Raw genomic sequence first — 15,091 nt, 5'->3', positions numbered from 1 at the left:
CGACGGAGTCCCCCCTATACCGGAAGGTCCCAAATTACTGACATGTAACATGTTTACACTTCTAACAGTTCGCATCTCATAACTTAATTCTCGACCCAATCAACTTGGGTTTCAATTCCACAATTATACTCACACCTATCAACCATAATATTTATGATATGTATGATATAACAAAAATATCATTATGGATGGATAATTTAAATAAATATAAATACATAGACATGAAATATGGTTATATAAACTACAACGTTAAATTCATCCAATCAAGTTTAAACATTTATTATACAAATTAAGTTATACAATCATTTTCATGTTTACAAAATACAAGGGTATACTCCCTAGAACCTAGACTTCAAAAAGGGAACATAAGCTAGGATCTACTCCTGTCGTACATGCGATGATCGTGAAACAAAATACATATTATTGCAAAGTGAATATCACCATAAATATAACAATATGAATATCTAATAATTTCAACAGGGTAACATGCATTCATATTTCATTTACTTCTCCCTTCTAGTTTTTTTTTAAAAAAATCTCTTCCTTATTCAAACTATTAATAACCGTTTCCTCTGCCACTATCAACCTTCATTCTAGACCTTATAAGATCAATGTGATTACTTTTGCTTATCACATTACCGATACCAATTTTACTGGTATCGTCATCACCACCCCATAGGAGTCGATATAAGGCGATCCCTTTATCCGGAATCCTAACATACACTATATGTATGCTGGCCATTACATGGTGATCCCCTTACCCGAGATCCTAACATACACTAAATGTATGTTAGCCAACACGTGGAGATCCCCTTACCCGGGATCCTAACATACACTAAATGTATGTTAGTCCATTCGTGACGATCCCCTTACCCGGGATCCTAACATACACTAAATGTATGCTAGCCAATACAGGGTGATCCCCTTACTCGGGATCCTAACATACACTCAATGTATGCTAGATAATACATGGTGATCCCCTTACCCGGGATCCTAACATACACTAAATGTATGCTAGTTTATGCCTCAAATCACACTTCTCATATTTTCTTTGTCAGTGATAATTTCATCACTTGGCAATTCACATAACAACTTTTCACCTTGAAGACACATACATTCAGTAATTCACATTTCACATCAAAATATATTAAATCATGGAATTTAACTAGAAAGCATAGGTGTGAATCACCTACCTGCAATAGAAGCTCTACTCGTGCTCCCCTGCTGCTGCTGTTGCACCACGTCTGTGGTCCCTCCTGCAAATCACAGGTTTATCTCATAAATTTTCCTCACTCAAGGATATGTTTTATAATAACCATATCAACAACCAATAAGTCTTTCTTTCAGTCATTTCTTAGTACTTTATGTTTTTCTCATTTCACTCATTATTACTGTCGTTTTTTGTTCAATCCTAGTTATCATTCCTTTCTTTATATTTGGACTATCACTGTCCAACTGTTACTGCCTCATTTTTGAACTGTTACTGTCTAACATCTCCTCATATTTTTAACTATATCTGGAGTTATAGAACTCCGATTTAAGCGAAATTTATGGCGTTGGAAAGGTAAGACATGAGGCTACAAGTTCTATGTTTTGAGAAGAACCCAGTTCTGCCTCTAAGATAGTCAAAATCGCTCATTAACAAACATTTGGACTGTTACTGTCCAACTGTTACTGTCCATTTTTGAACTGTTATTGTTTGACCTCTCCTCAGATTTTTAACTATATCTGGAGTTATAGAACTCTGATTCAAGCGAAATTTATGGCGTTTGAAAGGTAAGACATGAGGCTACAAGTTCTATGTTTTGGGAAGAACCCAATTCTGCCTCTAAGGTAGTCAAAATCGCTCATTAACAAACATTTGGACTGTTACTGTCCAACTGTTACTGTCCATTTTTGAACTGTTACTGTCTGACCTCTCCTCGGATTTTTAACTATATCTGGAGTTATAGAACTCCGATTCAAGCAAAATTTATGGTGTTGGAAAGGTAAGACTTGAGGCTACAAGTTCTTTGTTTAGGAAGAACCTAGTTCTGCCTCTAAGGTAGTCAAAATCGCTCATTAACAAACACTTGGATTGTTACTATCCAACTGTTACTGTCCATTTTTGAACTGTTACTGTCTGACCTCTCCTCAGATTTTTTAACTATATCTGGAGTTATAGAACTCCAATTCAAGTGAAATTTATGGCGTTGGAAAGGTAAAACATGAGGCTACAAGTTCTATGTTTCGGGAAGAACCCAGTTCTGCCTCTAAGATAGTCAAAATCGCTCATTAACAAACATCCAAAACTATAATTTCTATGAAGAAACTTGATCCTAATTCCTTCATTCTCCTACCCAAAATTTCTTTGAAGGTCAAGAGACAAAACTGTCCAGATTCATCAACCTTTTCATTTACACACAACACATGAAGTTCTTTACTTTAACAACTCTTACTTTTTCCTCAATTCAAGTCTAAGAACTCAATATATAAATTAACATTCAGGCATCAATTCATAATCGACTTGAAATGACTCATAAGACCAGGTTTAGAATATCTTACCTGATGCGAATCAAGGCTTCGATCCCTCCTTTTCTTTCTAATGACAGCCGACCCTCCCCTCTTCTCTTCTCGTTCAATTTTTCTTGTTAATCCCTTTCCCACCAGGGTTTATTTTACATATAACCCTCAATCTGGGATGGTTTTTTTTTTTGAAATTTTGATGTTTCTCTCTTGATTTGTAAAAATAGATATAAAACTCCCTTTTTTCTTTCTTTACGTAGCTGCAGATCTGTTTTTGGTGAGAAGAGGAGTATTTATGCTCTATAATTATTCTTATTTGCATTTAGGCCCCATTTTCTTTAAGTGTATTCGTTCTTGCCCCCACTTCTTTTTATTTTAGTTTATTTTCTTTAATTTAATCCAGCCTTGGTTTTTTTTTTTCGGGATTTACATCTCTCACCAAGTCATAACACTGTCTGATAGTAATTGTGTAGCACAATCTACCCGCAAATCATTGGTATCTTAATTTGAATCATCATTTTCTCTACCTTTCTAATCCACCTTCCCGTCACTTCAGCATCCTGTTCACCTGAGTAGGGTTCATAACTCATTTCTCTCATACTTTTTACCGATCGAACTAGATGTATCACATTATTAGTAGTTGTAGCTGCTTCTGAAATGGTCGGTATGATGGGTACAGGTAGGGGTGCTGGCATAGGAGTGGCAGCATTAGCCATACCTTCCATTATTGCTTTGACTAGCGGGCCAAAAGCATCGGATCAACATAAGAAACAAATGCCCCTACATGTGTAGTTTGAGGGGGCTCCTCTGCTTGTTCTTGTGGGGCTGACACAGTCGGCTGGACATCCCCAGTTTGCCTTGGTACTTGTCTGACTTGAGGCCCCGTCGATTCTTCATGCCTTGCTTGAGTGGATACTACTGGTGCATATGAAGCAATATCTTCCAAATAGCTCTTTTCTTGCCCTTTGTAAAAGTCTATATCTCTGTTCCCCCTCTCTGCAAATGATAGATTTGTTCTAATCTCTTGGTGGGTAAGTACCATCCTGCAATAAATTAACAAACATCGACAACTTCTTTGGAATTCTTTTCAGAATCCATACCAGGGCTCTGACTTCAACTGTAACAAACCCAACTGTATAATTTAATTGACACTAAAAATCCCAACTATATAATTTAATAGACACTAAAAATCCCAACATATAGTCTTTAAGTTAAGGGTAAATTTTGTCAATTTCTGTACTTTTCAGATTATTACTTTTGATAATTATGGGGTTTCTGGCCAATGTAATCATCGTGATGTTCATTATGGAGTACGGTAAGTTAATTATGCTTTGAGCTTCAGTAAACTGGATATGCTTAAAGACTTCTCTTTTCCCAATTTTGGTTCTGATACGTCTGTCATTTTGTTTTAATGTGAACTCCTGCTATTAAAACAGTTTAACATTAATTACTCCAATTAATTACAAGAATTTGGAATGTACGTCCATCATTCAAGTCCCTTTTAAACCAGATACTTGCTTTGAATCTTATCTTTCCCGAAAATGGGAAATTTCTGCACGACCATTCCTTGCTATTGTTATTTCTGATCAAATTGCTATTTCTTCTTGGAATTATTTATTTTAACTTTACCCTTTTTGATGCATATGCAGCAAGCTCCTGTAAAATGTTTCACAAAGAAGTATTGAAGCCTGGGAAATTGTAGGTATACATGTTCATTAGCCTTCTTTTAATTACCCGCAGTGTTTCATTTTATGCCATTTCTGTGATTCGACTATTTGTTTGACTGGATCCATCAACGATGTAAAAACATGCATGATCAGGACAGCCTGATGTTTTTATGTTATTTGTAGTTTCTGATTAGTCTGATCTGCTACTGTTCACCAAAAGTGCCATTTTCCCTTCTCCCCAAAGTTCCATATGACAGTCTGGTCATGGTAATGAATGCTTTCATTTGCCGTCTAAAATGTGGGTCTCTAGAGAATATTAGTTGCAGACAAGTTCAATTAACGTTTTTCCTTTCCCTCAAAATGATTGATCATATCATGCCATTTGTATTTTTCTCTTTCAAGGAGAATCATCATTGTCTTCTCATTTTGTTCTCAGGTCAGCACCAGCATTTTGCGGTGGACCTATTGATATTTGGTTGTCCATGTTAATACCCATGAAATACACTGATGGGATGATGCATTGCCTGCTAAATGAGCACCCCCAGAAGAGCTTCCATGCGATGGCAGAACATTCAAGCCAGTGGGTTTGGTATGCGTGCTGTCACAAATTATTGAAATGGAATTGAGAGGATCGTGATCATGTTGTGACTCTCCCTTATTCCCCAATCTGCTTCCCTTTTGTTTTTATGCTTTGTCTTTGGAATAGATAAGATTTCGTATTTCATTTTGTGTGACTTTATTCTGCAGGTTCCGCAAGCTTTTTGTATCATTTTCAGTTATACTTACGTGAACACACTTAGAAAGATCACGAACGAGGTAAAGCAGAGTTGAACGAATATGTTGAAAAACATCTCACAGGTGAAAGTGATTCCTGACATGTTTTCATGTTGATCTTTTGTGTTCTTAGAATGATATATCATCCATTGAATTTCAGTACACTTTCTTTCGCCACTTCTTTAATGTCTATCAGGCTATCAGCTGAATTTTTGACATAGTTTGTACCCTAACCAATATGTACTTGAAATCACAAATGACTGATTAATCATTGGATCGCATGATCACTACTCTACTCGTCTGTGTCTGTTTATAGATTTGAATCCTTAACATGTCGTCCTTAGGACAAAGGAGCCTTTGGAACAGAACTTGCTTGACTGGTGGAATAATTTGAAAATTTGTATCTGTTGAAAGAAAAAAGGAAAAGAAGACTAAGAATGCCGATTCATGGCTGAAATGTCTGTCTGCATGGTTAGACCATGCGTTGACTACACTGCTAACATGCTTGATCCTACAGGTTTTTGGTTACACCGGGTACTTGACTTCATATAGCCTTTACTATATAAATACTCTGTGATTCGACATGAGCCGGGTCAAATTTTTTATAGCTTAAAAAAATAATGCTCAAGTGATATCATTGTATTTAAAAAAAAAAATTCATGACTCGAAATCATAGAAAGAGAACTTAAAAAAATAATGAATGTCAATCCCCATGAATTAAAATGTAGAATGATGAAATCAAAAAAAAAATCAATGAAAAAAATTATTAAAAAACAAAGCACTAACAAAACCAAATGAAATTGTTAAAACTCGCGAGTAGGATCACGTGGACAAGATAATATAATAGAAGGCAAAATAGAAAAACAAAATAAAGTTTAATTTTAATTTTAAAAAAAATTGAACTTCGAAGGACAAAATAAAAAATGATAAAAAAAAACGACTTCAAAAAAAATTGGGTGAGAATTGATCCAGTGTAAGATGATTAAAAACCCGATTGACCCATGTTTCGGTTAACTCAGGGAAAATCCATCCAAAACCTGATGACTATTTTTTTCCCAAAATGGTATTATTTTGACTTTCTTATAAAATAAAAAGATTTTGTTACCTTGGGTTAACTCGAATCAACCCACTCAACCCGTAACTCGATAATTGTCCTAGATTAACTCTTGGGTAGGGCCTAGAAAAAATGAGAAAAACCGAGACCAAATCCAAATAAATAAAATGTCAAATGATAAATAAAAAAATTAAAGAATAAAAAAATAACAATTAAGAGAATAAGGATCTCATTCAAAAAAAATTGAGAGGATAAACTAAAATTTTGAATTGTAAGAAAAAACTGGAAAAAAAATTCAAATTAACAAATGAATCCCAAATAAAAAAAAATCAAAAGAATGAGGACTAATTTTTTTAAAAAAAAATCAAGATTATAAATCTAAGGATGAAATCAGAAACAAATTAAAATCTAATAAAAAAGCTAAGAATCAAAATCATAAATTAAAACATTGAAGGTCAAACTTTAAATATCATCAAATAATGAACTGAAAGGTAAAATTGAAAAGAAAAATCAAATTCATAAAAGAATCCAAAACTAAAAAAAATAAACAAAGAATACCAATTTATAATGAACTCGATGATGATGGATAAAGTTTTAAAAAATAATCAAAAACAACTAGAGCCAACTCGGTCCAACATTCAGAACATATGACACGGGTCATAAGACTAGACCAAAACATAAAAGGTAAACCCGAAAAAAATAATAATGTAAAATTCTCAACCAACCAAAATAATTAGGGATAAACTTGAAAAAATAAATTTAAAAAACAAAAGTGATTTAAAAAATATAGATTTGAAAAAAAAGAGTACCAAATTTGACATAAAAAAAACTAAATCATAAGGGATGCAATTAAAAAACAATTTCAATTAAGAAAAGAATAAGAACAACTAAAAATAACAATCAAAAGAATGAGGAACATATTTGATATAAAAATAAAATGTTAAGGGATAAAATTCAAAGACATATTAATTCAATAAAGGATTCAAAACCAAATGCATTACAATCAAAAGAATGAGGATCAAATTCAATATAAAAATCAAGTGTAAAGGGATGAAATTGAAAAACAAATTAACCTAATAAATAATTCAAGACCAAATACATTGCAATTAAAAGAATGAAGATCATATCTGATATAAAAATTATGTGTTAATGGATGAAATTGAAAAAAAAAATCAACTCAATAAATGATTCAATACCAAATATATTGCAATAAAAAAAATGAGGATCTAATTTAACTTAACAAACAAATAGCCATACTTTTTTGTATTTTTTATAATGGCCTGCATGATTTTTTAGGAGAGAGGAAAGAGGGGAGGGAAAACCCGTTGCCGGAACTCCACCGTGCCTCTTAACCATTTACGTACCAAACCATCATGATGGGGTGGCGTGGCACATCTAACTCAGCCCCAAAAAAGGGTGTTAGACGGTGTCGAGGTACTACATGCGCCACTTGAAAGATGCATGTGCCCCTCAAAAGATGCGAGTAGTGCATATTAATTTATATTTATAAAATTATCCAATCACCCTTGAATCCACATAAAAATTACAAAAAAAAAAACTACGAGGAAAAACCAAAAGTGCCCCTACCTTCATTGTTAATAAAGATTATTTTTAAAAGCATTCAAGTAATTGACCAATTCAAAAAAATACATAAAATCCGAAAAGCCGCTGAACCCAAGGGGATTTGTTTTTTTTTTTTTTTTTCTTCAAGGTCATTTAGTAATTACATCGTAGCTAAAAAATGTGAAATTACCTACTAACCCCTATGCTCATGCTTGCCTACCAAGGGTAAGATCAGCTTTTCATTATGAATAAGTACAATAAAAGGTTGATACTATTTAGCATGTAGTGTAATTTTTCTTTGGTTATGTATTTATTCTTTATATATACCTAAAACAAAATCAGGCAGGCTCTGTTCAAATCAGTATTATATGGAAGGGACAACCTGTTAAGAATTGGAATCCCAAATGTAGTGGAACATTACATTCTAGGTGGTCCAAATCCAATTGTTAGAACATCTTCTGGGAATTTTACAAACTTTTTCCTAGAAAACACAAGAAATCTCTAGTGATACAATAAAAGCATATCATGATTCAAATGATAAGACAGATGGATAGAATATTGCGAATAAGAAAAAGAATCTGTTCATTTGAACTTTCTGCTTGTCTAGCTTAAGGCAGCTGCTGACTTTGTGAGTAAAGTATGACCAAATGCCCGAATCGGTTTACAATTGCGTAATACATTCGATACTATCAGTAGCCATGCATATACACTCAACATATGTGCCGCATTTGGCTTTGAATTTTCTGTTTCTTTGTGGAAAAATTCAAAGATGTTGATCTTAAAAGAAAAATGGTAGATTGAAAATTAAAATGTGTTGTATGATACAAGATAGAAGAAGTTTCCCTTTTAATTCAACATATTACACCGGTGTTTAAAATTTATGATTCAATGCCATGTTTAAAAATTTTTTCATAATTGTTAAATTTAATTTGGCTTCAACCTAACCGATGGGTTAATTTAAAAAATCTATAACTCAGAACTTGATCTAGACCGAGTTATTTTAAGTTAAACTAAGAGTTATTTTAAATTGAATTGAAAAATATATTACCATAGTAAAACCTGATTAATCTTATTAAGTTTTTAATAATTTGGTTAACTTGATTTTTATCGGTTTTTAATGATTTTAATGATTTGATTAACCTGACTTGATTGACCCAATAAATTTAAAAAAATATATATATAACAAAATAACATCATTGATTGACTGACTAGGCAAACCAGTAAGTTTGTTTTTTCTTGCGGTACATCTAAACGCAAGCCATGCAAAAATTGCCTGGATGAGAAAATACACCAAAGCTGTTGGGTGATAGACCTTTTGTAAACTAGTTGTTTGAAATCTGCAGCTAGCTATTGCTTAAGCTCTATAACAAGCAAACTACTCGTCAACCTATGCGTGCTGCTTCCAGTCAATCATGAAGGAAAACTACTCGTCAAGCTATGGCTTCCAGTCAACCTTGGGTGGTGGCCAATGGGTATGCCTACAACTATAAGATGGGAAAATGCTCATGAGCAGCAAGCAATTCTCATTTTTCAAAGACATCATCGCAGGCAACAAGTACGATTTATATTTGGATTCTATATGAATCCTTAATACTCCACATGATATTACAGTCGGATGAAATAAGGACTTAAACAACATTGTCCAGTTTCAACATCATAAAAAATGCTGAATCTTATTCACCAAAAAAAAAAGAAAAAGAAACCTGTCTCGTATGATTAAATGGAAGGCTTCAAGCAGCAATGCATAAAAATGATGCTGACAAAGTGAAGTCTTCTACACCGTTCTGATTCCGTAGTCTTATGGTTAGTGAAGACCTCAATGATTTCTGTCATTGCACTACCTAACCCTTTATACTCTACAATTCAACCAATCAATAATGTCCTTCATGATTTCATCCCGTTCTGGTTCAAATAGGAGATCATGCAAGAACCCTTCTAATAGTTTGATGGTTTTGTCTGTTGAGGAGGCTTCTTCATACAGTTTGCGAGAAGCATCCGGGTCGGTTACAGTGTCAGCAGCACCATGAAGAACGAGAAATGGAATTCTCAGTCTTTTCAGATTCTGCTGTAAATAAGCTGTAATTTGGAGAATTTCATAGCCAGTCTTTACCCTGAGAAATCCAGTGTAGACTAGTGGGTCCGAATACTTGGCCACTAGTGCCTCTGGGTCCCGAGAAACTGGCATGCCCTTCTTATTTGAAGTACTAAGTTGGAACGTTGGCAACAAAAATGAGATAACTGGGGCTAGTAGCTGCCATGACCACAAAATGAGAGAATCCCACTTAATGATTTGATTTCCTTTATCACATCAACAAAATACCATCCCATGTTCTTCTATAGTTTATGAACTAGAAGTCAGGTATAATAGAAATTCTTACCACAACAAAAGGATGGGATGGCTGAATTCCTACTGCAGGTGAAGTAAATACCACACCAGAAACACGGGCTTCAACTTTTGGATCCATCACAGCCTGCAAATTTACTCATGCAACAAAGTGAAAATTGTTAGAGAAAGTATTAGATAAACCTAGATTCCACAAATTGTTATTGGATCCTGCCATGCAATAATGAATGAGTGCATAAACCTGTGCATGTACATTAACAAGAAGCTTCAATTCAATGATTCATTCAAAGAAATGCAAGAAAATATCATTGCATACCAACATACCTTGAGAACAATGGCTGCACCAGTTGAGTGCCCAAAGCAAAAACATGGAAGCCCAGGATTTTCTGACAAAACCTTGTCGAGAAAAGATTTCTGTAAAATGTTGGAAAAAATAGAGTGCACTTAGATTCATCGGATGCAAAATAAACCCCATCAGCGCCTTGTAAATACAAATCAAAACATACCAGATCATCAACAGCATAATCAAGAGAATGAACATATCCATGTAGCCCATCACTTCCACCATGTCCTGGTTTGAAGAGAAGGATCAAATAGGTTACAAAAAATATATACAAGCCAACATAATTTCATGAGCTAATTATCAGAAGATAAAGCACCATGTAAATCTAATTAGCAAAGCAACAAGTTTCTGATGAAAACTACACAGCCAAAGCCCTTCAATACAAGTAAGGATCAACAGCCCTCGCACCCATAGCAGACAGAGAGAGGAAATTGGAAGCAAAAAGGTAGGGTAACTTAAGAAAATGTCATTTTAATAAAAACCAATTGTTGGTGTGAATTGGACTGCACACCAAAAATCAACAACACATAAAATAAAGAACCTGGTTGTCTTTAGGCGTAAGCCAAAAAAATAAAAACAGAATAATGGGACATTCAGCTTCATACTATAATTTGAATTGCAATAGAATCCCAGGTCTTAATTCAGGTTTCAATGTTGTCACTCAACTATCATGACATGAGCACAATTATGCACCTTCAAAATGGAGGCTTGTTCTGCAATGTGATTGCAAAGGTTAAGAGCACACAGTAACTTTTTCTGTTGCCTCTATAGCTCATAAAACTGGAAAACATATTACGGGACCCTGACTTAAAAGCGCTCATCTTCCCTTGTTAGATTTTTGGAAAATGGAGGTCAGACACAAGCATGCAAATAACAAGCTTACTTATCAAGAGGAGCTTCATATGTTACTTTTTGCACCAACAGACAGACAGACCAATTCCTGCAACACTCAAATATGGATGCATTGTTGAAGAATAGAGATTGCTAGGCCATGAAACACTAAAAGAGAAACAAAGTATCAAAGCAAGGGTCGTGAATGCTTTTTTTCCCATCAATTATCAGTGTTAATATTATTTCCAACTTGGAGTTGGATTCCACTTCGGCCATTCAGGGAGAAGTGAGAACTTTTAACAGAGGAAACTAGAAAAAATAAGTGACTGCAGGATGTTTCCTTTCTTTTTTTATTTAATACCATCTTCTGGTTCACAGTCCTTGCATGAAATTTTCAGAAAATAGCAGCCCAGAGAATATCCATGATCCCCTTAAGCAGTAGCAGGAGGAAAATGAGTGGCTCTGCAACATCCTGAGCAGATAAAGAACATGACCATCGTTGTAAAGGTTTAATTATCCAAGCTTGTAGAACAGCCTAAGGTTATAAACTCCTCTTAACAAGAAAGACTTTTTTTTTTTTGTCTGTACATCTTCATATGTCACTGCATAAGCACAAGGGAATCCTATAGTCAACAATTCAACTCTCTTTTGAGATCACGTCTGTATGGAATATGATTCCAGTACCTTGAAATGAATCAGAAACCAAACCACAAATTATGGCCTCTAGAGGAACTTGTCAATGATTGAGATCATAGTCATACCAGGGGAACAAAATCAAATGGAATGACAAGTCTAGTAGGGAAAACCAGACATCAATCAACATGTTCTAGAATCGTTTTTCCTCTGTGCCCATAATAACATTAAGTCTTTATTATAAAACTTTTGTGCTAAATTATCAAGACATTTGTCAAGGCAATGAGTTCATAGTATCGTATATGTTTCACTGCTATACCCACAATGAAACCTAGAAGGTTAAGTCCAAAGGAAATTGTCATGAAAAGTAAAAAAAAAAACACTTCTAGTATGAGATAAATACAAATTCCACTGCAACAACTATCATCAACATCGCAAGATAGCAATTTCAAGCAAGCAAGAAGAGATTATTGTCTTATCAAGAATGATAAATCCAAAAAAGCAGGTAAAATCACTTTCAAACTTACCAATCCAATCCATTCCATAAACCTTAAACCCTTTAGCATTCAGTTTTTTCGCAAAGTCACTATATCTGCCACTGTTTGTAAAGAATGGAATTGTGAGATAATAATTAAACAATAGAATCAGCAGAACATGACTTCCAAATAGAGCATGAGGCACAGATCACAAACCTGTGCTCATTCAGACCATGCATAAGAACAACCAGCCCCCTACAAGAGATATGTATTATAATGTTACAACTTAGCATCGGGAAAGCATGAGTCAATAAACACCTCCAGAAAAAGGTAAAAGAGCGAACTTATAACAAATAAAAACCACCTTGATTAAATCCATAAAAGTAGAAATTTCAAGTCTGACAAATTGAAATTAGGAACATCTTATATCCGGACACTAGTTATTCATAGTCACATCAGGGGAAAAGAAGGAGAAAACAATATCACTTCCTTCAAACTATCATATAGTACTTGAACAATAATATATGCTTAATCACCTGCATATGGTTATTAGTAAGCTACAGAATATGGACAGGATGTACTATTTTCTGTAAAGATACGAGGATATATGGATTTAAGAAGAGTGTCGAAAGCCAACATTTAAATAAACTATTTGAATACAGTCCTGTATTATTAACGGTTTTGCTTTTCAATTTTACTATTTTCTTAATATTCCAAAAGCTAGCTATTTAGAGCCAAAATATTCCCAAAGCAGCATGGTAGTGTCCTTAGAGTTTACCAAATGCAGCCATTTATGTGAAATTCCATCAACAGACAGAGTGAAAACAATGCATCAAGATATTTTAAACATGAAACTTGTCTGAGTTGTAGCATTCAAAAATTTAAGAGGCGACATGAACAAGAAGAACAGGCATAAAATCTGTCTGCACATTCCAAACAGTGTCATAACTCAGCTAAAAGAAACCAGAAAACAGGTTCGAATTTAGTTGGCGATTGAAGCAAGAAGAATAAGTAGGTAATCTATCTGCAGATTCCTTATGCCAAACTGAAAAAATAAAAAAGTTGTCTACTATAAGAGATGGAATACTCAAATCACTCAAATTAATACACACAAGAAAACAGAATCTAGTAAAAAATTCAAACAATAAATAAATGGAAATATGATATTTAGGGTATTGTTGAATTCATTCGCAAAAACCATAAAATTATCTTTTGGGAAATTCATTGAAATGTTCTTAAATTTTCTCCAAAATTAGTGCAAAAAAGGAAACATAAAAAACATGCTTTGTTGCAGAAACATTTTTATCACTAATTGTTTTCCTCAAATGTGTTGCAAAACAAGGAAGAAAAACAAAAGGGAGCCTATCCCCCACTTCCCATTTAGCAAGCAATTTGGTTTTCATGTTCTCAACCTTGAATTTTCTGCTAACAACAATAGGAAACTGATTTTTTCATCAACCATTAAAACATGAACAAGAATTACCAAAAATAATGAGGAAATGGCCTTGTTTCAAATCACAATAAAACACAATCTCCATCAAATTAATTAATTTAACACCAATAAATACAACCAACTAATCAAAATTCAAACCCCTTAAAATTAATTAATTAATTAAGACAGAATCATAATAATAAATCATAAAAAAAAATTCAATAAATATACCTGATTTTAACTGAAACTGAGATCCACGACTGGGTAAAAATGGTATCACTCCGAGCAGAAACAAACAGTGAAAACTCTCTAACCGTATTGGGGTCATCTTCCTGTAACGCCCTCTTTATTGCAATGGCCCTCCTGCCCCCAACTTCCGAATCCACCACCGCCGTCACCCCACTACCGCCACTACTCTTCCATGGCACTACTGTTGCCGGGACCCGCAACTTGGTCCGGTGGACCCCACTTTCCTGCAACAACCTATCATCCTTGGATTTTTGATCACCGAACGAAGATGATGATGACCCCCTCGCAGACACCCCTGCCGATACCACCGTCCGTCTCCGACCACGGAAAGGGATTAAAAGCAGCAAAAAGAATGCATTTATCAGCATTAACAAGCTTTTTAAGGCTTGAACGGAAAATAATGCACGAATTCTCCCACTAGCACCGGACGTTAGAATTAACGACGGCGATGATGATGTTGCCGCCTTTGGAGATTGCACCATTGCCATAGATTACAAATTTCTTGACAACAACCAATGCCCTATGAAATCTTAAAGTTTGCGCTCGCTTTCGTCTTGTGATTCTCTCTCTGAACGTAAAAAAGATTGGAATGTTGAGGTTTTTGATAATCTTAAGAAAACATTCGTTACTGTTTCGAGAACATAAACAGAGAAAAGGAAATGGTAGTTAGCGACAAATAGACTCACAACTCTTTTTCCCTGATAATACAACCAAAAGAGAAACCGCTATGGTTTTTGCTATATTTAGAGTATAGTGAGTGCAGCTCTGCCAATTTTAGAAAACAGAAAGAAAAATGAAATGCTATACTGTTTCTTCTTATTATTAATATTATAAAAAGAAGTAAGCTTTAGAGTTCAAGTTTGAGTTTTGCTCTTGCCAACGTAAAATTCTAAAAAGCTAGCAAAGACAGTGATGACCACCAATGATGCAATCCTGCGAAGAGTTTTCAGGGCATGGATTTATACCATTTTTGTGTTTTTAACCCATTAATTAACTGCATGGTTGAAGAATCAAGAGATTGATTCTTCGAAAGATGGATCTTACAAAATAAGGAGTTAATTGTAGATCAGTAGCTAACTTCTCTCAAACCTTTCTCTAGCTTGATACAGGTGTCCTCCCTACCTTTGCCACCAGAAAGTGGTCGCCGCCACACGTCAAGCTGCCAAGAATTGATAGGAAAATAAAAATCAATATTTTTAGAAGCCGAAGTAATAATCACA

The 15,091-nt window shown here is 34.5% G+C and overlaps 1 protein-coding gene across 1 annotated transcript; it reads right to left on the bottom strand.

The window, feature by feature from the left end:
• Nucleotides 1-9,107: 9,107 nt before the first annotated feature.
• LOC133675076 (uncharacterized) lies at nt 9,108-14,692 on the bottom strand. The gene is made up of 7 exons (XM_062096355.1): nt 13,854-14,692; nt 12,407-12,445; nt 12,242-12,312; nt 10,414-10,478; nt 10,232-10,321; nt 9,942-10,034; nt 9,108-9,814 (listed from the first exon to the last, which is right to left on the bottom strand). The coding sequence occupies exons 1-7, from the start codon at nt 14,357-14,359 to the stop codon at nt 9,413-9,415; spliced, it is 1,266 nt and encodes a 421-aa protein (XP_061952339.1). The 5' UTR covers nt 14,360-14,692; the 3' UTR covers nt 9,108-9,412.
• Between the last annotated feature and the right edge of the window lie 399 nt (nt 14,693-15,091).

This window comes from Populus nigra, chromosome 16 (genome assembly GCF_951802175.1).
Source record: "Populus nigra chromosome 16, ddPopNigr1.1, whole genome shotgun sequence".
NCBI classification, from domain to species: Eukaryota; Viridiplantae; Streptophyta; class Magnoliopsida; order Malpighiales; family Salicaceae; genus Populus; species Populus nigra.
The sequence above is the reverse complement of the archived record's forward strand: the minus strand, read 5'-3'. Positions and strand labels throughout refer to the sequence as shown.